At 47.4% G+C, this 24,116-nt stretch overlaps 1 protein-coding gene across 1 annotated transcript in view; it reads left to right on the top strand.

Moving 5' to 3' along the window:
• Nucleotides 1-23,865, top strand: part of LOC119443711 (AP-2 complex subunit mu-like) — a 31,115-nt gene extending 7,250 nt beyond the window's left edge. The window contains 6 exon segments of the mRNA XM_049664487.1: nt 2,948-3,107; nt 7,012-7,147; nt 12,454-12,517; nt 12,520-12,615; nt 12,618-12,661; nt 23,291-23,865. Coding sequence (XP_049520444.1) covers nt 2,948-3,107; nt 7,012-7,147; nt 12,454-12,517; nt 12,520-12,615; nt 12,618-12,661; nt 23,291-23,425 — 635 coding nt within the window. The 3' untranslated portion in view covers nt 23,426-23,865.
• Nucleotides 23,866-24,116: the final 251 nt, after the last annotated feature.

A 24,116-nucleotide genomic window follows, 5' to 3' on the forward strand; every position in this document is an offset into this window, starting at 1 on the left:
TCAGCCATCCTGTGGGCCAGCCAGTGATTCGCTGTTTTTCATATTCCTTAATGCACAACAGGAGTGTGAATACGAATGAGGGATCAAAGCACCATACCAGTCTAACTTCAGTGCCAATTAATGTGCTGAGATGCGTGCATTTACATGCGTGTGCTTTGGTTTTGTCTTTCGTTGTGAAGCATAAATCTATTAGATATTTACATAAATGCAATGACTGTATTACTGAAATGTAATGCGAGGGTCCACTTTCCAGTCACTCAAAAATTTAACAAATAGAACGATGAATGTAATGCAAGGTGAAGGGAAAAAGAACTGTTACCTTTATTCAAGGAATCAATTAGGAAACGAGTTCTCTTCACTTATAATCTTCGTCTGAGGAAGACAACTTTCCTGGGGTGGTATTCTCGGGAGATCACTCTTGCAGATAGTTTCACATTCGGGAAATTTGCGTGACTCGGCACTGAAAGCGTCCCTGCCAAGTGTTTCTGGGACTGAGCTAGGCTCACTATCAGTGCCAAGAACACTGTCAGCTGATGGAGGCGAAATGCAAAAACGCCCGTGTGCTTGTGCTGTAGTGCACGTTAAAGAACCCCAGGTGGTCAAAATAAATCCGGAGCCCTCCACTACGGCGTGCCTCATAATCAGAACTGGTTTTGGCACGTAAAACCCCAGAAAGAAGCTGTATACTTTAAGGGGTTCGGTCAGGGGCCAGAAACTCCCTATACCTCACATGGGACACTCGGTCCCATGGCGATACGCGGCGGCAGCGCTGCTTCCACCACTGGCGGCTGCGGGATATCCTACTGGAAATAATTCACAAACAAAACAATGGTTCCATGCCCTCACTGATGAGGCTGAGGGCACGCAGCCGGGAGGAGGAGGGTTGCCGCTGAAGCCCTCCTTTCCCACTTCGCATGCAAGCGGACTGTGTTCGTGCTCTCTTGCAGGTCCGCGGCCGTGCGGCGACATTGGCCAAATCGTGGAGCAGAATCTGCTTAAGTGTGTCCTGTATTAGGAAGCGCTTTCTTCCTACCAGGTTTAGCTCGCAAGCTGCTATTCATTTTCTAAACCACTGGGACAATGCTCGTACGCACCAGTCCCAAGCAATTATAATAAAGAAAATTTATATAGCGAACCGTTAATTAACAATATTCGTGGTTAATGTATTACATTTCATCATTTCGTGAAAGTAGTCGCTTTGAAAGTGCTGTCTTGCGGTTAAATTTAGGGCTACATGTACTTCAACTAGTCCAGATATAGTGGGGGGTAGCATAAAGAAAATAACTTCCTGGCACCAACAATCGTTAATTTGTTCGTGTGTTGTGAAGTGGATCAACTAAAGCTGGCAGATTTCTCAGTCAGACAAAACTCAACACAAGTAAATATCAAACGTTTTTCTTTTTATTCACACATTTCGTACTGGAAAAAGACTGACATCCACGCAGTGCTAAAGTGACAATCTACAGAAGCAATTTTCATTCACAACGGGAATTTGTACATAATGAGTGAAAATAGATTCCAGGAGATCCAAACTAATGCGAAAATTATTTCTCAGTCTTTCTTACTTTTCCTTTTTTTTTTTAACCTTGGCTGTGCATGTCGACAAAAAGTGAACAAAATGTATAGACCAAAAACATGCACTCAAGCCCTTCATTACAAGTATTTCACCGGCAGCAGATGGGCTCCCGTCATGACGAATGAGTCGAGCGACACTGCTCTTATGTCCACTCCGGCTTGCACAGAACTGGTTTACTCATGCAAAGCAAATACCTCCTCGGAAAATAGTGAATACTTGCGCTTACCCGTGGTCATTAGGAAACCTCAAACTTCCCACAACTGCAATTCCTGGTGTTCGAACGCCACAGAGCCGCACAACGCATGTGATGCCCCGATTTAGCCATCTTCGTCTAATGCTTGGTCGACCTGGTCTCCTACGTCTTCCATTCGTTGCGCGCCTGATCAAGCTTTTCTGTCTTATCTTTCCCATCCCGCGCTTCGCCCGACTTAAAATTCGCAAAGAGAGAAATAAGGAAAATAACTTGGGATATCCGGCAACCACTAGGAGCGTGCATGTTCCTTGAAACCGAAACAAGCTTTACTTTCCGGGGGTTGGTTCGTTGCTTGGATTAGCCAAGTATCGCGAAAGCGATGCTATCTCTGCAAGTGATTACCCAAGAATCAAGTCATCCATGCCGTCAAGCTTGTTCGAGATCAAGTACTTCTTGAAGAACCGCACAATCATTTAATTGGGGGACAGTACCAAGCCACTACGAGGTCCACAGAGCTCTTCCGACCGGCCTTGCATTTGAGGGCCTTCTGTTGGTCCTGCCATCCACGAAGAGACTCGATGTCGAGCCACCGAGCTATGGTGGAATTTTCCAGCTCCTCTGCCATCAAAATTGCTTGTCTCTCGAAGCAGGCATCATACCGAACATGCTACATTGCCAAAATTTTGCGAATGAAGTCAAAGTGCGAAAGGCTGCAGAGTACTGCAGTATTGTAACACCACTCACAAGCACAACAAAATGACATTACCAACAAAAAACAGGTTGTCTTGTCTGTGGATTGTATCGAGATGTAAAGGTACAAGTTGCCAACGTAACGTTAAATACTGCAGGATCTAGAATATTTGTCTTAAAATCAAGTTTTAAGGTTATTCAAATGTAACGTGAGGTTCGAGTTCAAGCAGCGAAAATCGTGAAAAAAGCTCGTGTTACAATCGAGTAAATAGAGTACTATGTCTGTTGCTTAGGCAATTTTACATCTCAACATGTGATATGTTAATATGTAGAAACACGCAGGGCCAAAACAGGTGCAGGGCCATGCAGGCTTTTTCAACTGCTGCAGTGCGACTTCATAGATTGAATGGCCTTCAATATTGTCGTAATTGTGGATCTGTGTTGCACTTGGTAAAATATGCGACCTGCAGTATGTGTATTGTGTTCAGGTGTTGACTGTATTTCATACATTCTCCTCTTCTGCAGCACAGGGAAGACATCAATAGCGATAGACGACTGCCAGTTCCACCAGTGCGTGAAACTGAGCAAATTTGAAAGTGAACACAGCATCAGCTTCATTCCTCCGGACGGGGAGTTCGAACTCATGAGGTAAGTGGACACTAAAGAGTGGCTATAGTTGGGTTGACAGCAGAGGCTTGTGCATATTTGAAACTGCAAAAGGCTGTGTGATCAGAGAATGGAAGAGTTCACCTTTTTGTCTGCACCGTTAAGCTGTCATACTTGCACTAGTGAGCACATTCTACCCCTTCTTTTTTCTTTTCAGTAATTTAGTTACAAGTATGCAACAGTTCTGTGTGTGAACAGGGGTCAGGCATACTCATTTGCATACCCCTAACTATAGCCACACACGTTCAAGTACTTGTGTGGGTTGTCTTCATTTTCCTTAACTTCTTAGCTGTGAATGCAGAGTGTGCAACCTGGTTGTAGTATAAGTGCCAACTGACTTTCATGGTCATGTCACATTCGAACCTCAGTATAGTGAATGCAAATATACAGTAAAACCTCTTTAATCCGACCCTTGTTAATTCAGAAAATTGAACTCATCCTCTGGTCTCGGCAGGCATGTGCATTATTTAATGCAATAAACACTCATTAATTCGGACATTTTTTGCACATCGGTTAATTCGGACAACTCTCAGAGCTCGACGAGCACCACAAATGTGCAACGCAGAAGAGCAAGAACAGCGCTAACGTCCAACCAAAACGAAGTGATGGAGTTCACATCACCATAGTCATCAGCGGACATTGTACGTGAATTGCAGCAATGCCGGAACAATGCACGCAGTAGTGAAGTCTCGGATGAAGACGCGTGTCGCTGCCCCACAGCAAAGCTGTGAACGCTAATATCGCGAAATGCAAATTGCAGCTTCCGCACTGCTTTTGTGCAAAATAGAAACAGGATTTGCCGATTCATTCAGTAATTAAGTGTGTTGACTTAGTAAGCATTTGTTGATTCTTTTCTTGATACCCTCGATAATTCGACATTCAGTTAATTCTGACATTTTCTTCGATCTCATGAAATCAAAATTGATGAGGTTTTACTGTACTAATGAAGTAAATCTAAAATGATTCTCGCTGATGTTGGCGTGTGACAAGTATAGCTTATAACGAATATTGAATGTAACAAAGGTATTGTCAGATGTGGCTTCATTGTACAGTAAAATCTGAGTGATACGAATCTCGCAGGGTCGTGTGAAATATTCATATCGCTCAAAATTCGTATCAAAACATACACAAAATCAAGAAAAGATGAATTCATAAGTTGCTCGCTTTTTCCTGGCTGTCAAAAGGAAACATGAGAAGTCCACCCAATCGTAGCAATTGCTACAAAGGATGCATGCTACGTTGAATTTCCACGGTCCCGACCTAAATTCTACTGACTTTCATGTATGAAGTTCCCTTTAATACGTTGCCAATCTGTAATGTTCCTGCATCTTGCGTTGTGTTTGAATGTGGCGGTCACGTAAATTTAGCGGTGCTGCCAGCTTGTACGTTGCAACAAGCGACCGGCACATTGCAGATACAGCACGCCCGCGCGGGCCTCGTTGTCAAAACGATCTGCAATGTTGACAAAGTGTGCCTAGTGCCGGTAGCTTCGTATGCGCTGTGCATTCGATGTTGAGTTTGCGTTCAGCGAGAAACAGCGCGAAGGTCAATTCGCTCACTGCGGCTGCTGCTGCGCTTCCACGCTCCAGTTCTGAAAGCGAGTTTCTGTGGTCATCGAATGAGATGTGTTCATGTTTACCTGTGCGTGTGTGACAATGTGCTTGTTAATTTAGTTAGTAAGAATGTTTGTAAGTTTATATGGCCGATAAAACTAATATGCTTACTTCGTACAGCTGTCTACTGACTTGCTCTCGCAATCGTTGCTTCACCTTTTGGGTGAAATTGCTACTTTTTTTTTTTTTTTCACGGTCCCTTGAAAAAGGTATTAATAGGGTTCTGCTAACCGTGTGCGTTTTCTTGCCCAAATCGTCAACGATCGCCTTCTGAAAGGCATAAAAATAAAAGTACGCGCACGTGATCTCGCGAATGTTTTCGCACGCCACTGAACACCTCAGCACTTCGAGTGCAGGTAGTGTTTTGGCCATCGGGGCTACTACCGCGGTCATCGTTGCTGCAGCAGTCCTCGTCTACTTTGTCGCTGGTCAAAGCATCAGCTAGGCTGTGATGTGGTCTGGTCCGCTCGACATGGAGACCAATGAGAGATGGCGCAGCCGCGTGATGTAGCTGGTTGCTTGGCGACTATGGATCCTGCCCATATCCCGCTGTGCCAGCTTGTCTGTGCCGGTTGCTCCGCTGGCTCGGCCGCCGCCACTGTTGCTCACCGTCGTATGATCCGTAGTGGCGCGGCAACACGTTCGGAACAGCCAATTTATTTAGTCTTTTGAGCAATGTATTTTGGCCGGGGAATGTTACGAATTCGTATCGCACCGAAATTCGTACCAGCCGTGATCGTATCACCGGAGTTTTACTGTAATCAGCATCGACTGCAATAATGCTTATACGGATAATTTCTGTTAATCCGACAATGACAGGACCAACGAAATTGGTCAAGTTATTCAGCTGGTTGAATTAAATAACGAAAATCTTTGCTATAGAAAGGGGGCTGGCTGGAACCTTCAGTCGTGATCAAATTTGCCTCGGGTTTGGATTATGTTCTTGTACACATTGTCGCATGTGCAGTATAGACCACTTATAATGTAACCGCTTATAGTGCAGGACCGGATATAGTGCGGTCTTTTCAGACTCCCGTTAATTTTCCCATAGCACTCCATGTATACACGTATCGCTTATAGTGCAGTTGCGGGAAACGAAATACCGGTTACAGTGTGGCTGCCTGGGAGTACGGAAGTCAACGGAGACGGCGAACGCTCCCCTGAAATGGGCGCCCAAGGAGTGCTTGAGGAAGAAAGAGAGACGAAGTGAAGGAGAAGGGCACGTGGTGCGAACGAACAGCCATGAGGCTGAAACCAGAATCTTGAGTGCGAGTCGTGAAATATCACGGCCCGCATAGCGAGCGAGGGCCACGAAACTGCGAACGCATGCTTCACGATAACGGCAGTAAACGAAACTTCAGGGAGCGGGTGGCGCTGGCACAGCACGGCGAAGGGCGCACGCGGAGACCATGGAATGTGAGGGAGGAGGGCGGCAGGGAAGCGGATTTCGCCTCGGCAACTCCGCCGCTTCGGTGGCTCCCCTCGCCCTCCCTCATAGCTCCCTCACTTTCGACTGTCACCGTGCGCGCCCGCCGGCCGGCCCGGCGCCAGCTCCCTGAAGTTCAGTTTCTGCCGTTATCGGGAAGCGGGCGTTTTCCGGCGTGGGCAGTTCGGCTGTGGGCAGTTGGGCTGTCCGAGGCCGGCCTCGGACAGCGCCGCTGCTTCCCGCTTCGTCATAGCCGCAGCGTGCAAGGTCATCACGTGACTAGAAAGTAGGGGAAGCGTAAAGGAGAAAGAAGGGTTCACTGCCATTTTCTACGCGTGGCTATGGTAGCGTGGCTGAGGTGTCGGCACGTACACGCATGTTCTGGCGCAACGCAGAATCGGCGACCTTGCCATTTGAGAGAGGGTGAAATTTCTTCCGCGTTTTTCTTTTTTTGTTTTGTTCGCGCGTGACATTGAGAGGTCTCTCCTAAGCTTGTACTCTATAGTGGTGCCAGAGCAATGCCGGTCGGAGGCGCCGCCGTGTGATTTGGTTCGAATTAACGAGATTCGACTGTACATTGAATGCAAACGTTCTAGCCGCATTTCTCGACTGTTGCATACGCGTGGCGGCTTGGTGCACATGTTTTGCATATGTGCGGGCCTTGAAAATTGTTGCTTTGGTTATAGTGCAGTACCGCTTATAATGCGGATATTCGCGACTCCGGCGATTTACGTTGTAAGCGGTCTACACTGTAAACCGTTTCATTGTGTATCTTTCTGATGCACATTTCTGCGGAGTCATTAACTGGATGTGTAAGATAGACTATGCCACCCTTTTCTCGTGGCAGGTACCGAATCACCAAGGACATCAGCTTCCCGTTCCGCATTATCCCGCTGGTGCGTGAAGTGGGCCGCACGAAGATGGAGGTCAAGGTGGTGCTCAAGTCCAACTTTAAGCCATCTCTCATAGGGCAGAAGATCGAGGTCAGTGCCATAAGATGAGTCACTCAATGTGTTGCTTGGTCGAAATGCATGTCACATTTTTGAAGGGCCTGCACAAAAAGGAAATGATCCATGACATCGCAGGTCAACATCATAATGTGTTGTTCCATGCCATGGGACCATTAATACATTACATTCCTTAGCACGATAGGCTTGCTTCCTCTACAGTAGAATCTCGTTATACATTTGGAAAAAAGCACTAGAAAGGTGTACTAAACGGAAAATGTTTGATCCGAAGTTGGCTAAAAAATAGGGAGGCTGAACTGATGTTGAAATCTACGTAACGGGAAGTGTTGTGTTCGTTACAGGGGTTCGAGCAGTGGCCGAGGCGCGCATTGTTTGTTTTTGCACCTTCCGCAAGCTTACATTTCTGCTCCTCAAATTCAGCCTGGGTGAGCAGCTTCTTTGGGTGGGGTATTTTGGCAGGAAGTTTTGACATGTCCATTCGGCGGGAATCCATGTGGCACGATACGCCGTCACCACAGGCTTCGTCTTGGTATTGCATGGCCGTAGTGTTTAACAGTGACGGGAAACGAAATCAAGCTGGTGTGGGGACACTGATACTGCAAGAGCGAAACATGACGCTCACATCGTGCCACCAGTAGCAGGGAAAGGCAACAGTGGTGTTTCGGTTATCACTAGGGTGCGAATCAAAAATTTTTAATACTTAGCTTCGAATATCGAATAATGATATGCACATGCATTATTAACAAGTTGGGTAATTTTGTTGGAACATTGTCAGTGTTAAAGACCTAGACTAGTAAGCTGTTATACTAAAACATTGTGTATTTGGCTTATGTTAACTTGGAAAATTTGGTAATCCCTGCCAGCTGTCCTCGCCAGCCTGTGCCTTATTATACCGCATCAAATGCCCGTAAGCTCGGAGACATTTGACCCTATGCCATCGTCGCTCACACTTGCTGTCGAGCAGTAAGCCCAGAATTGGGGATGGCAATGCCAAAAAAAAAAGTGCACCCTCGCTGTCCGCAAACTCGTGCCCCTTATACTGAGAGGCTGGTTTTCCCCCAAAGTTTAGACGTCTAGTGGCTAAGTGTGCTGACAGGCGAAATTTCACTAGCAGCGCAAGGTTATTGCAAAATTCATTACAAAATCACCCCAATATTCTTTGATTAGAAACAAATGCTAAGAACCGTGTTTGCTTCCACACAGCCAGCAATATTAGAATATTCGTATCTAACCGAACATTCGAATCGAATACGAATATTAAAATATAATATTTGATACTACAGTGAAAGCTCGTTAATTCGCACCTCATTAATTCAAACTTTCGGGTTAATTCGAACTGATGGTCACGGTCCGGCCACAATATATAGGCATCTATGGGTTAACCAACTCGTTAGTTCACGCGTGCATCGGCTCCTCTATCGATAATTCGAACTGCGCACGCTGCGTGGTGGTATTTTAACTGCTGCCGCAAGCTTTTAAGGCTCAACGATAGATGGCGCAGCGCAGCGCCCGGATACGTGGCGTCACTGGCGTCATTGCGCTCGCTCTTCGCTCGTGTGGTGGTTCATGCCGGACGTGTCTGTTTAGTCTCCGTGTCCTTTGTGTGCCGCACATTCAGTTGCTAGACCTCGGTACGTCAGAGCTACATAGTCGTTCGTCCGTGTCGTGGGTTTGTGATGGTGTTGCCTTCGGCTGCTGGACCTAGCATATCCACACTTACTACAGTATGACTTCTCGCGGAAGAGGACAGAGCACCAAAATGCTCAAGGAGAAGGTAGAAATCCTTCGTGAAGTGGACGGTGGCAAAACAAGCTTGAAATCGCAAGCAAGCATGGCATCCCCAAAAGCACTCTTTCAACGTATATAAAAATAAGAGCGATTGAGGAGGCCTACGCAACTGATGCGTTCACTGGCAGTCGCAAGAGGCTAATGAAGGCTATGCGTGTCGTGCTATTCTTCACCTTCGAGGAAGGCGCAGAGGATGCTTTCTGCCACGTTCGCACGTTGAAAACAAGGCTATGGCGATCGCATTCAAAGAAGAGAACAGACAGTGATCACAGATTATTTTCGCAAATAAATATTTTGAGTGATTTTCCAACAACCCGTCTCAATTCCTGCTGTTTTTTCAATGACTTTCGTTAGTTTGAATTCGGTTTAATTTGAATCATTGGGCGTCCCCGCGAAATTCGAATTAACGAGCTTTTACTGTATTCGAACTTTTCGAATTTTCACACACCGCTAGTTATCACCTATTAAAAACATGCAGTAGCATATGCTTTCAACGGCACTTCGCCGTTGAAAGCATATGGCGGTGATAGTTGTGAATGCGACATGCAACTGCCCGAGTGGTTTGCCTAAGATCATGCAGGGAGAGGGGAGTGAGTGCGTGCTGGCATTTCCACGTTACACAAGTGGGTGAGTACTGCGGGGGAGCTGCTGCGGTGGATGCCTGCTGCTCTTCATCATGCGTGCCTCGCGCCTTTTCTTGTTCACACGGGATCTATAGCGGCCAGAAAACGTATCGTACGATCGCAGGTTGTTGATGCACCGATTGTTGGTGCTGAAATAAGTGTGCTTTCTGGGAACGTATTAACCTGCAAGAAAAAAGAACCATAGCCTTATTGGGTCAATTTCTGTGTTCGCAATCACAAACGTTGGCGTGGGGAAATCATATGAAATCGTATCGTATCAACAAGGTTCTACTGTATTATTAACTGTAAATTGGTGGTTTTTTGCAAGCACTTAGCCTCACTTCAGATATCAAGGCATCTTGGGGAAGTCTTTCGTCTACTGGTGCCTGGAAGCATGTTGTGATGGAATAGTTCGGCACGTATGTCTGTGTGCAGTCAGGCGATAATGAACGTCAGAGACGCACGAACGGATGTAAACGAACATTTATATAACATGATAGGACTGAAACAAGACAAGCACTAAACATAGACTACAGAGCAAAGGTTCATAAAACACACACGCCTACACTAAGTCCTACGCGCAGCATTCAAGGAAAAAGCAAGTACGTCTCACAGTTTCAGTCCTGATAGTCTCGTCGATTGGCGGTAGACCGTCTGAGCTGTCGTGACGCTTCCCGTTGGAGGCAAGCCAAGGCAGGATGACGGCACGGGTCATCAGATGAGGCAGCCGACGGCCCACAGCTGCTTTACCGTGGCCAGAGCACTCAAACGGGTGTCGGGCGGGTGGCTTCCACCGCCACAGCTTCACGTGCCATCTCGAGCAAGAGGCGGCCTCCAAGCAAAGGCCTCGGTTAGGCCTCGAGCAAAGGTCTCGGTAAGGCTTCGCCCCGGACACAGCCTGAAGCTGCTCCAGCAGGCGGCTACGAGCAGGCAACAGCCAGGCCTGCTCCAAACGGCGTCACACCAGGTGCCACTCCGCGTCTACACCGACAGGCAGGCGCGTTGTCCTCAGGGCCGCCTCGGGTACCGTGGGAGCTCCCGGAACAGCGCACTGGTCCTGCGTCTTCCAAGTCATGAGCCCCCTCGCCCGTTCGGCACCCGCCTCTCTTCTTCTTCCTTTTTCTCGTTTCTTCTCTTGACGCTGTCAAGCGTGCAAGCTGCCCCTGGCTCACCTTCTGTTTCTTTCTTCATTCACAAGTCTCACAAGTTCTCCAACAGTCCACGCACATAAACACACTGATAAGGTCGCTGCACTACACGTGTCATTTGCTTTATGCAGCGAGTGTAGGCTAGGAATGGCGGAATGCTTATGGGCTAGTATGTGTTTCGATTGTGTTCTGACATCACCTTTATGTGCTTTGTTTTTATTCTTACGTTTCCCCCTTCTTATTCCACATAATGGCGATCGAGCCATCCTTTAATAAAAAAAAATTTTATCGTCGTCATTTTTATGTCTGATTATTACTGAAAGTACAGTGCAATCAGAGCACATATGCCACTGTATGGTGGGACAGTGTCTGAAAGCTTATTTTGGCTATTGCTTAACTAGCAAAGAGATATGAAAGGTTTACAAATTTTCGCTAAATGTGCACCTGATCATAAATCGTGGTAGCTGAAAGGTGTGTGTGGCCCGCATTTGAGAACTACAAACAGTGCTGTTGCGTCCAACACTCCTTGGCTGCAACCTTTCAGTATAAGAGCTCAACGTGATCCCAAAGAATGCTGCAAGGAAATACATGTGCCCATGCATTGATATGCAGTTTTGTGTGAATCTGAAGTTCAAACTTTCATTCCATGCCTATAGAAATCGATCAGTTTGATTGACTGTTTTCATATGCGTTGTTAAACATTTCCGTTGGAATTTTCCCTACTAGTAACTTTATGCTGATATGATGACTGAACTTTAACTGTCATATTTGACAATTTCGGCAGATTGGAGAGTTTGGAAAAATAAAACTTGGACGGGAGCTATAGTCAAAACTAGCCCCAGTGCTCCTGGAATTTCAGTAAAGACTCAAGCTATGTGCATCGGTCCACGCTGCAACATAATTTTAAACGACGGGTAGCAGTAAAAATACAGCTTTTCTCGGATTGTAATCTTCCAATCTGACGCATAAGTTTTTTTGACGATGTCTCAAACAACCGTAGATGTTCGAGTGCATGTTATAGTAAAAAAAAAAAACTGGAAGAAACGCTCCAAAAAACAAATTGATGCACCACGCATCCACACATTGCATTGGATGGCCATATACCACAGTGTTTGTTTCTAAGGATTAAGCTTGTCTCATTCAATACTGTTTCATTAAAAACAGTTGTGCACAGTTGCAGTCAAAAAAAGCATTGAACGGTTTTTTAAGTGCTGACGCAGGTACTGAAGTCTCTCTAGCCTCCACACCATTGCACCTGATGTCTGCAACGGAGAGTATAGGTTAATTACTCACAGGGGACCCTGTTCATAAGGGAAATTTACAGAATAAAAATTAGTTGGAGTGCATACAGCCGGCATTACCAAACCCTGACTCAGAGGTTACCACTGTTGTTGAAAAGAGAAGTGTGCAATCATCGCCTGCTACCGGTACTGACATATGGGGCAGAAACGTCGAGGTTAACAAAAACCTTGAAGTAGTGCTATGGCTATACACAGCCAGTTGCGTGCACAATATAGTACCCGCTTTCTTTTGCACAAGCGGCTACACAAATCTCCGTGCCTTGTAAGTAGGGAATAATGCTGAAGATTATGTGGATTTTCCAGACATTGAGGCATTGGTGTTGCTATAAGTACATTGAAAATGGCGAGGAAAGCTAGACACCAACAAGAGCTGTTTACTCCAAATTTCTTTTAGTACTAAGTGGATGAATGTGTGCACCAAGCAGGTTGTGAGCTAATTTTACTTACTTTTAATGCTGCAGGTGCGGATCCCAACACCACTCAACACGAGTGGAGTGCAGCTAATCTGCATGAAGGGCAAGGCGAAGACAAGGCCAGCGAGAATGCCATCGTCTGGAAGATCAAGCGCATGGCTGGCATGAAGGAAACGCAGCTGAGCGCAGAGATTGAGCTCCTGCAAACAGAGCCAAGAAAAAGTGGAACCGGCCACCAATCTCCATGAACTTTGAGGTAAACTCCATGAACCCCTCTTTTGCTTTCAGTCATTTTGTGACTGAAAGGTGTTAGTTACACATCTGCTCCTGTGTAGTATGTGGCGTTGTCTGAACAAAAAGGGGAGCTGAGGACCCTGATTTTTTGTCAGTCACAGCCATGTAGCAACAGGTAATGAAGCCAATGCAAGCATAGGGGAAGTTTCTTGTAGTCTTAATTGAAGTGTAAAAATAAGCTAAAGCGTAAATTAAGTGCTGCCGAACCGTAATCTCCTGATAACGGCGTAGTAACCGCCGACCCTTTGCAATATTGTGTGGGGGCAGTGCATGGGGTAGCGCGTTCTCGCCGACTCGGGCCACGTAGTGCCGTGTCGATGGGGACGCTTGAACGGCCGTTGTTTCCATGATGGAAAGACATAGATCGTCGTTCCAAATCATTGAAACAGGCGCAGTGCAAATGGTGCGACATAACTGCGCAAAAACGAGCTAAAACGAGAGTAACGCCGTCGTGGCATCTGATATTGCACCTGCGCATGTGCCAACACACGCCTCGCGCCATGCTGTTATGCTTTATGCGGCACGCCTGCGCTGTGCTTTGAAAACGTGAAACCCGTAACATGGCGCAACTTCACGGCTTCCGTAATCCTTGCGAGGCGGTCGCTCGCTCATCTCGCAGGCCGTATCGTCGCGATTGGACTGGAGTGGGGCACGTGCTGCAGTGCGCTCAGTTTGGTCGTGATGCCGTGCTTTGGGACTTCGCGTGTGCCCTTTTTACCAGGACTGGGTTCAAAGCCTTCGTTGTAGTAGTATGGCAATTTTAAAAACATTCGTTATATCTGGAAGCAGTTTCCATAGGGAGGGTCGGAAAATCGTAAATGCACTGTAATGGGGTCGTCATAGCACATAGGTCGTTATATCTGGGGTCATTATACAGTGTAGACCACTTATAACGTAAGTCGCCGGAGTCGCGAATATCCGCACTATAAGCGGTACCACACTATGACCAAAGAAACAATTTTCAAGGCCCGCACATATGCAAAACATGTGCACCGAGCCGCCGCGCGTATGCGACAGTCGAGGAATGCAGCTAAAACGTTTGCATTCAATGTACAGTCGAATCTCGTTAATTCGAACCAAATCACGTGGCGGCGCCTCTGACCGGTATTGCTCCGGCACCGCCATAGAGTAAAGCTTAGGAGACCCCCCTCAATGTCGCGCATGAACAAAAAAGAAAAAAACGCGGCGGGAATTTCACCTTCTCTCAAATGACAAGATCGCAGATTCCGCATTGCGCCGGAACATGCGTGTACGTGCCGACGTCTCAGCCACGCTACCATAGCCACGCGTAGAAAATGGCAGTGAACCCTTCATTCTCCTTTATGCTTCCGAAAACGAAACTTCGGAGAGCTGGCGCCGGGACGGCTGGAGCGGCCGCGCCTGCACGGCGGCGGGTGCCGTGGCGGGTGCACACGGTGACGGTCGAAAGTGAGGGAGCTATGAGGGAGGGCGAGGGGAGCCACCAAAGCGGCGGAGTTGCCGAGGTGAAATCTGCTTCCCTGCCGCCCTTCGCCGTGCCGTGCCTGCACCGCCCGCTCCCTGCAGTTTCGTTTACTGCCGTTATCCTGAAGCGAGTGTTTGCCGGCGTTGGCAGTTTCATGGCCCTCGCTCGCTATGCGTGCCGTGATATTTCACGACTCGCACTCAAGATTGTGTTTTCAGCCTCACTGGCTGTTCGTTCGCACCACGTGCCCTTCTCCTCCACTTCATCTCTTTCTTCCTCGAGCACTTCTTGGGGTGCCCGTTTGAGGGGAGCGTTCGCCGTCTCCGCTGACTTCTGTACTCCCAGGCAGCCGCACTGTAACCGGTATTTCGTTTCCCGCAACTGCACTGTAAGCGATACATGTATACATAGAGTGCTATGGGAAAGTTTACGGGAGTCTGAAAAGACCGCACTATATCCGGTCGTGCACTATAAGCGGTTACGTTGTAAGTGGTCTATACTGTATGTGGGTTCGACTGTATCGCTATTTCTGCTTAACTCGGTGGCCAAATTAGCACACGGTCGTGCAGGCAGAGTTTGAATTATTGCATGACGTGCTATAAAGTGTCCAGGATTTAGGTCCTCATTTTACATTAGTTTCAGAATAGGGGCCCCTAAAGTTTGGGGCCCCGAAGAGCTTTGCGGGTGTTAGCGTTGGGGCATGCAGTAGTGAAGTTCTAGAATAGGGCTTTGCATTTGTGAATAGTGTCTTGAGCTTGAAGCACCACTATAGTGTCAGAGAAAAACTATTATAAATATTCAAATAAACTATCCCGTTTTTATCGTGCAGGCAGAGTTTGAATTATTGCATGACGTGCTATAAAGTGTCCAGGATTTAGGTCCTCACTTTACATTAGTTTCAGAATAGGGGCCCCTAAAGTTTGGGGCCCCGAAGAGCTTTGCGGGTGTTAGCGTTGGGGCATGCAGTAGTGAAGTTCTAGAATAGGGCTTTGCATTTGTGAATAGTGTCTTGAGCTTGAAGCGCCACTATGGTGTCAGAGAAAAACTATTATAAATATTCAAATAAACTATCCCGTTTTATGATAAGAAGAGTAAGTTTGACTTTCGTGTTTTTGTGTTGAATTACAATTTAGAGGTTATTCTATTAGCAGCAAGCGACTTTGTTGCGCTTAATTTTGAGTAACGAACTTTACCTGCCTTCACCACCCAAGCTAATCCACGTTAGGCCTACGAGCCATGGAATCGACAATCGAATTCAGAATCAGCGTCGTGTAATGAATCAATCTTCATTACACACGTTAGTTGAGAGAAAGCGATTTCCGCAGTCAGTTCTCCTACCTTAAGAACTACGCATTACCACAAATCGAGCAGTTTGGTGCTCGGTTGAGCCGTCGCTTCGATGGGAGCCGCCATGTTTGTTGACGGAAAGCTTTTGGGACGGCTTTTCAGGTTCCCGCTAAGTCAGTGGGCCTCTTCGATTATCCGTCTCTCTGACTGTCCGAAAGACTGCATACGCAACGCTCATTGGCTGAAAGCACAGTCTCAGACAGTCCGGGATTGTCGGGAACGGATAATCGAAGAGGCCCAACGAAATAGCGTGCCCGGCGCAAAACCCAACTGCAGTTTGCGTCTTCCGCATGCGCAGTGCCTTCAACACTATGTCTTTGGGGCACCAAAACGTTCGCGTCCCCTATTCTAAAATTATCTATTGTCTACGAGGCTGGTGGCGGGGCCACAGGGCTGCCTGAATAATCAAGCATGTCTGATTCATCGATGTCCGAATCAGTCATTGATTGTATACAATATTAGATAATGTAAGCATGTTAGTACATGCTACAAGAGTAGCTTTATTATCATAGTTTAATGTTAAGCCAGGGGTTCTCAAGCATGTTGGTCCCAGGGAACCCTGCTAAGCTTCATCAAGTGCCAAGGACCCCCCCCCCCGCCTCCACCCTAAGTAAAGATGCTAGGCGTAGCGTGCAGCATGTTTTGGGCCAACGGTGTTGGTGGACAGGCTATTTTGAAGGCGACGTGCAACAAACGTGGTGCATACTGGGTGCAATCGTCATAAGCCAAGACAAGACCAGCATCGCAACCAAGACATGACGAGAAAGAATGGGTTTTCAGCGTATATCGCACGGAGAGAACTTATACCTTTCATCACAAGAGGTCTTAGAATTAGTGCCGACTCTACTTTGTGTACTGCAAAACCTCGTTAATGTGGATTTCACGAGACCAAAAAAATGCCTGAATTTGAATTAACTGAATGTGGAATTATCGCAGGTATAAAGAAAATAACAAACAAATGCCTACTACGTCAACCCGCTTTATTACTGAATTGGCAAATCTTGTTTCTATTTTCCACAAAAGCAGCGCGGGAAACTGCAGTTTCGTCATCTCGTATCTGATTAGCGCTCGCAACGGTCAAGGACTCCACGACTTCCTTCGCAGCGGGACCGTGATGTGCGTCTGCATCTGAGGCACGATTTTCACTACCGCGTGCACCTTATTTTTAAATGCATAAGCATTTCTGAGCTTTCCCAACAAGAAAACTTTCCGTACGTCAGTCCGTACGTCCCTCACGTAAGACTATCACTTTCAAGAGCTCGCAGCAGCGAGCGACTTTACCCTCGTGCCGCCTGGCGCCTCAACACAAATGAAGCGGCGAAAACAGCACGTGGAGTTATCAGCAGTCGGCACTGTCTGTCCGCTTTGCAGATCAATTTTAAGATGCGGTCCGCGCGGCCGTGCCAGAGTAATTTTGATCGATCCTAGCCGCCACCGGAGTCATTTGGTCACGGTTCATAATGGTTCGACACGGATGGACAAGGAGCTAAAGAGCGATAACGGCTTATGATGGATGATCGGAACGTCGTCAGCGCACATGGCGCCGCCACCTGCAGTACTTTGCGTGCGTTATCAATGCACCTTGCTCCTCCGTCCTGACCAGTCTGTGTTGCCGCAGCGCTGTCGTCGGTACTGGCCGGATCAAGTGTCATAACACTGACGACACCCTGCTGCATGGAAATGAGCAACTGGAACAATGCTTACGCATACTTAGACAACTCCCTGAGGAGTTTCTGCTTGAAATTTTTTAGCCAGTGAGCTGGTTGCCAACAATTGACCGTCCATTGCGATGTAGACAGTGCGCTTCATCCTCTACATCTTTGCACTGACTCAAAGCGAAACTACTGTTCGCTGCAACCGATGCAGACAAAACCGCGGCTACTATCGACGGTGACATTGCAGTTCTCAAGGCAGGCGGCCGACGCACGCACCAAGACAAAATGAAACTACCATTTGCTGCAACAACTGCGGACGAAGATGCGGTTGCTATCACCGTGTTAATAGACATTTTTGAAGCCACGCAGCCGACGCGTGCACCGAGTCAAAACGAAACTGTTTGCTGCAACCGCTGCAAACGAAAACCGTGGTGGGTATTGACGCGATCATGGATGGCGACTACGCAGTTATCGAGGTACGTAGCGAGTCGCTAACTTGGTGTTATGCGCGGTGATAAACGCAAGAATGAAAGCTTTAAAGGCACAATCAGGCACGAAGCGTTTCGGCGTTGCTATCACGCACGATTGCCGCTGATGACTATGGCGATGCGGACTTGGCAAGCGTGGAACCAGGGAATATTTATCTGTGGCTCATGGATCCCCGAGGAGCGTGCGGAACCCACTTTGAGAACCCATGTGTTGAGCCATTGGCATTCATAAATGTGTTGCAAATAGTGGCTAGCAGTGCAGTAAGTGATTCCACGTGTTGGATGTATGTGACAGGTGTGAATTCTGAAATGAAGTCATCCTGCAATGTGGTGCATCAACTTTATGAATGTGATAGTCTTTGTTCCCTATGCTGCACAGGCAGAATTAGTGGCTTGTGCAGATCATGGTAATACATTGCAGTCCACATATAACGATACCACATAACGATATATCGGTTAGAACGATGAGTCGAGCTAAGAGTATGAACTTATGCATTAGGGCTATGAGAAAAAAAACATATATAATATGTTACTCACCGCATATTGGATATAACGATTGAAATTTTGATTCTGGGTGGTGTTTTTCATGCAGAATGGTCATGAAAATTGCGTTCCTACGTTGCCCTTAACCGAGACGGTGCGAAAAGTTTGCCTACGCGAGTTCGTATCTGCCGCCATTACTGCAAAGCGCATCCCGGCAGCGCGCCGATAGTGAAAGCCACGGAGAGCATTGCAAGTTCATGCAGTGTGCACAAGATGGCGCCAGCTGCTTCGCCACCGCCTCACCGGCGGTCGCACGAGGAGAGGGCGGAAGAAAGGCGATAAGCGAAGGTAACGCCTGCTCTGGCGAGGGGCGCCTGCGTTCCCTGCCGCGCTCTCTCTCAACGGAAGCAGCGGCAGGTGCGCCCCTTGAGACGAAACTTATTTTGCAAGAGGGGGGAGAAAGCGATAAGCAAGCGCCTGCGCGGCCCCTGCGCTCCCATCACAATGTTCCTCTCTCAGCGAGCGCGGAAATGCACCGCGGAAGCAGCGGGGGGTGCGCCGACAAAGCGCAAAGCATGCGTCTCTCGAGACGAAGCTGCAAATTTTGCAAGACTTGAAGTACGAGTTCGCTCAGTGGATGATATCGACGATTATGAAAACCAGGAGCGCCACTATCATGGAGGCTAGAAGCAGTGTACATGCCGATCAACGGAAAAGGCAGGCTTCGTGCGCCACGACGAAACCCCCAGGGGCGAAACCAGCACGGTGGTGTCCGAACTCTGGGAGCACGTCGCTACTGACAATGAAATAGGTGGTGCTTCGATGGAGGAGCTTTTGAGTGCAAATAGTGCTGCCCCGTTCTGCGAAGAGAACTCCAATGGGGCGATCGTTGTCGCGACAGATGGCGGCATTGTGCGACGGAGGCGACGACAGCAGCAGCAGTGACGATGAGATTGACAATGGCCCGTCTTTGACACCGACCCCAAGGTTCAACTGAAGTGCAACGTCGTCGATCGAGTCGCTCATTGAATTCATGCACGCTAAATTATAGCCGCCAGTGTTCGCGCAGCAGATGGACGCGATGCACACAGCGGTTGTGAATCCGAAACTTCCGCGAAAGCAAGTGCAGATTTCTATTTCAGCGTGCCTAACAATTGAGACGCTATTTAGAGGTATAAAGGAGTTTTATTTTTCACGGCCTACTTTCTACAACGTAGATTTTTTTTATAGCAAGTGGCAGTTTCGGTTTCGGGACTGCAAAGGTATATTCGGCATTTTTTTTTCGGCAGTTCAGATATAGCGATGATCGGTTATAACGATTGGATTTCTCGTTTTTCTCGATATCGTTATAAGTGGACTGCACTGTTGTACAACTTGTGAAACAAGGCCCTAAACAAGATGTTTTACGGCACTTTGCTAGGTTTGTGTGGTTAAGGTTATTTTCATGTTACAGTCACCGACCGTTTATTCAGAATCGATGGGAACCGCCGAAAAGTCCGAAAAATAGTCCGAAAAAAGGGATTCGCCAGAAAAAAGTACCTTTATCATCCCAGTGGACAGAAAAAAATTGTCAATGCGCGACTGTACACATGCACGCTTACGCGCGATCAGGTCAGCCTGTATATCCCACAGTGTCTGGCTATCGCTATAGACAGAGAAGAGCGTCGTCAAGGCCTGCACCAAGTCCGCACTCGATGGCTGTGGTGTGGGTGGTGCGTCGTCATCAGAGTCGCTGTCCACTTGCGATGGCTCCAGAACCTGACGGACGATCTCGTCATACACCTCGGCACAGGGCAGGATGGCACTGTCGAAGTTCGCAAACTGTTCAAATGTAACAGCGTAACCCCACTGGCACGGAGGTCGTTGATAACGTTCGTCGATAACGAGAACGTTATCGTCGTTATAACGACGATAACGTTCGTTATAAGGCGGCAGCTCAGCCGCGAGTTCGTGACCTGTGGCACTGTCCTCGCTATCAAGGACAAATCCTGCATGGCGAAAGCAGTTGCGGATTGTGTCGATCGTCACTGCCTTCCAGGCATCAGACAGGATGCTTATGGCCGAGAGCACATCCAAAACTTAGTTCGTGCCATGGTCCACACAAGAGCACGCGATTCAAAAGGCACGATCGGTAGTGAACCTTCAAGTTCTTAATCACGCCCTGGTCCATGGGCTGCAATACACTTGTTGTATTTGGCAGCAAAAACTCTAGATCAATCTCCTTCAGGTTGTTTATATGCCCGTGGGCACCGCAGTTGTCGACAAACATGAGCACTTTGCGGTTCTGAAGCTCGTATTTCCGGTCAAGCTTCCGTATGCACTTTTCGAAAAGATCCTAAGCTATCCAGGCCTTCGAGTTTGCCTCATACCAGACAGGCAGCGTCTTGACCCCTTTAAAACATCTCGGATGTTTCAACTTGCCTATAACGGAAGCCTATCTGCCCTGCCACGGGGGAAAGCGTCTTGTCAGGCAACATCTTATAAAAGAGGCCGGTCTCATCGCAGTTGAAGACGTCTGGAGATTACTGGAGTAGCAGTGCACACAGCTTGTCTGCGCGGTAGTTCGACACAAAGGTTTGGTCAACAGCCCCACTTTCGCCACACATTCGTTTAAATGCCAGGTCGTAACTTTTTTCGAGTTCCGCAGCCAGCCATCGCTGAATTTAAATGCAGTAATATCCATGCGCAGGGCCAGCGTTTCTGCTATTTGTCTGGGCAGATCGCCATACACAGGTATCTGCTTAGCTACAGTGGCGCTCAGCCACATGTTCAGAGCCTCTTCCAGCTTTGTATGGCTGCCATTGCGGAAATTTTTCTGTTTCCCCGCAGTCACTTTTTCCGCTCCCTCCAGGATCTTCCCCTTGTTCAAGTAGTCGGAGACGGTTTGCTTTGAAATAGAGAAACTCCCGAGCAACTTCGCATTGAGGTCGGCCGCTTTCCACCTGATGAATAATGGCTGCTTTCTTTGCCATCGTCAGTCTTGTAATTGCCGCGTCTTGTCGGCGCAGATGGCACAGGTGGCGTTGGAGCCATTTCGTACTACGTGACGACAGGACGAGATCGAACAAGCAAATCAGGCCTAGCACACAAAGCAAGAGCGAGACTTGAAAGGTAGCTGTTGACAAATCCTAGGTCAAGTAACAACTGACAACGCAAAGGCCGAGCACCTTTTTCAAGCACTGGCTTGGCTTTTCCTGGCCTGCTGTTTGGCTGTGGTACACAGTCAGTGGATACTGGACTAGCTAAATCCGAAGCACGGCAACCAGTATGTGCAGCCAACAAAAGGATAGCCTTCGAGATCGGCAACTGTAACATGTAGGTGCTGCGTGGATTTAGACAACAGCTATCCAACCATAGCAAGCGCACCCTTTCAGTGCTGGCAACCTAGCAAAATGTAAACATTGCGGCCAGCTTGTCGTGGCATTCGACGTCGCATCTGACCAGTCAGCCGGATTCCAAAAAATCGAACGGCGCGTTGTAGGGCGTCCGAACTATCGGTCGTGGTTGTACATTACTTCAATGGGACGAGTGGCGGTGCCACGAAGGTGTCCGAATAAACGAGCATGGCCGAATTTTCAGCGTACGAATAAATGGTTGGCGACTGTACACTAGCGGAATGGTCGCAAACGTGAATAATAGAATTTTTCTTGACTATTTCAAGTGAGTGGGTTAAATTTACTTCTTGTGGGTTCTACAAAGATGCAGTGTACTCAAGTCTAGTCCCGACAAGTGTTATATACAATCTTAACTGTAGTAAGCAGTCTAGAAAGGTTGTCAAATGTACCCGAGCATGCAGTTAGCATTAATGACATTGAATAACGGAGGGTGTGGTTTGGGCTCCCAGTGGTGTCAAGTTTTTTCAATTTAAGAAAAAAAAATCCCTATTTTTCTTGTCTTCATATGGTTGTGACTGACAAAAATTGGGCCCCTTTATTGGGTCCCTTAAATTTGGTCTTGTACTGAATGTATTTTAACAGGCTGAATACAATGCGGCCGCTGAGATACTTTGAGGACAAAGTTGGTTAGTTTTCCAAGCCACTTGCATAAATTTATTCACTTGCATATCCCTTTCGGGCACTGTGCACAATTGTGCATGCCAAGTGCATCAAAAGCAAAGGCACTGGTAAAAATATTTAAAGAAATTCACATAGATATTGAAGTAGTTCTCGGTAGATGTTGGCTGCAAGTTTGAATAATTTGTGTCAAGTCTTTTAGTAAAATGAGTTGGAAGGTGTTGCTGGGTGGGAAGTCTTTGTGTCAGTATGTTATTTTTTTTTTTACCCACCATGGTTGCTTAGTGGCTATAGTGTTGGGCTGCTAAGCACGAGCTCGCGGTACGAATCCCGGCCACAGCGGCCATATTTCAATAGGGGCAAAATGTGAAAACACACGTGTTATTAGATTTAGGTGCACGTTAAAAGAACCCCAGGTGGTCCAAATTATTCCGGAATCCCCACTACGGTGTCTCATAATCAGATCGTGGTTTTCGCATGTAAGACCCCATAATTAAATTTTTTTTATTGATAGGTTTACCATTTTTGTTGTTTTTCACTGTTTTACATCAGTCAAATTCAAGTGGTTGCATAGGTGCTTTCCAAGTTCACCAGACATGAAATAGTTGTCCTCATATCGAACGTTCCTGTAGAGTTCTTACATGGAATCCATTCAGTAAGTTACAGAAATTAATATTACTTTAAAATTCTTAAATTGTTCTGCAGCTTTACATTTTAATTCAGATGATGCAAGAAATGTGCAAAACATTTTCAATGAACATAATTTGCACCTGAATATGACTGCTAGTTTCTCGAAACGCAGGTTTTGTTTACAACTGCGGTTAATGCTTATATTTCCAATAGGAGTGGGATAGCTGATCTGTCAATGCGTTGCATCTCCAGTAACATTGGGTGTTAACATTGCCGTATAGGTATGAAATACCTTGGTGCATGTTCATATGTTAGCTATTGCTGTAGTACTACAATGGTGGGCATCATTGGTTTATATTTCTGCTGAAATAACATTACTAAGGTGCTAAGTGGTTAAAAAGAATGGTTTTGATGCTGCATTTGGCCCAGCTGATTGGACACTTAAGTTTGAAACAGTTTGTGAGATGTTGGCATGACATAGGCAGCAAGACAGTTGTGGGCTTAACATGACATGTGGTTTGGTCCTTGCAGGTTCCCTTTGCACCGTCTGGGCTGAAGGTTCGCTACCTAAAGGTGTTTGAGTCCAAGCTGAACTACAGTGACCATGACGTGATCAAATGGGTGCGCTACATCGGACGCAGTGGCTTGTATGAGACCCGCTGCTGATAACGGGGACACCTGCGGGGAGGGCGTCGCCTGCCCGAGCACTCCCTCCGATGCTCCCCATGGGCTCCGCTGCTTCCCCTTCCCTCACGAGCTCCTTCCTCCCACGTGTCCCACCAAGGGCAGCGAATGTTGCTTTCATGTTAGGCGCCCCAGCTGTGTATAAAAGTGTTGCTGCGAAGATTTGTTCTCGCGCGCCCGCCTGGCGGTTCGTTCACTGTGTTACTGGCCTGGCTGTTTCTTGAAGGGGAGGGCGGGCCCCGGAAGTGGCGGCTCCATGTGCCGGAGCAGGGGCCTCGTCGGGGTGCACCTAGTGCAGCCCCCGCCCGCCCCCCCTCTGGTGCCGACTGTGCACAGAGCTGCTTCGCCGCCCGGCCTGTTGCGTTTGTCCTCCCCCGGTGTTTTTGCCTGCATGTCGCATAATAAAGGTTTCCCCAAAGATACCCTCGTTGTTGTAATGTCTTCGCGATGTTCCGATGCCGTTGACAGCACGATGCCAACGTGTGCATGCAAGAACTCCTACATACAGGAATTCACAGGACTTCAGAGGAGGCTTTAGCTTGTGGCAAACTCCCATATCGTCTATTCTGATTTAGTGCCTGAATTCTTTTAGAAATTACCGGAAGTTGGTACGTGAAAAAGACGTATAATACGTATATCAATTTTGTCTGCTTTAGATACATTGCTAGTGCAG

The sequence above is a fragment of the Dermacentor silvarum genome, chromosome 3 (genome assembly GCF_013339745.2).
Source record: "Dermacentor silvarum isolate Dsil-2018 chromosome 3, BIME_Dsil_1.4, whole genome shotgun sequence".
In the NCBI taxonomy this organism is placed as follows: domain Eukaryota; kingdom Metazoa; phylum Arthropoda; class Arachnida; order Ixodida; family Ixodidae; genus Dermacentor; species Dermacentor silvarum.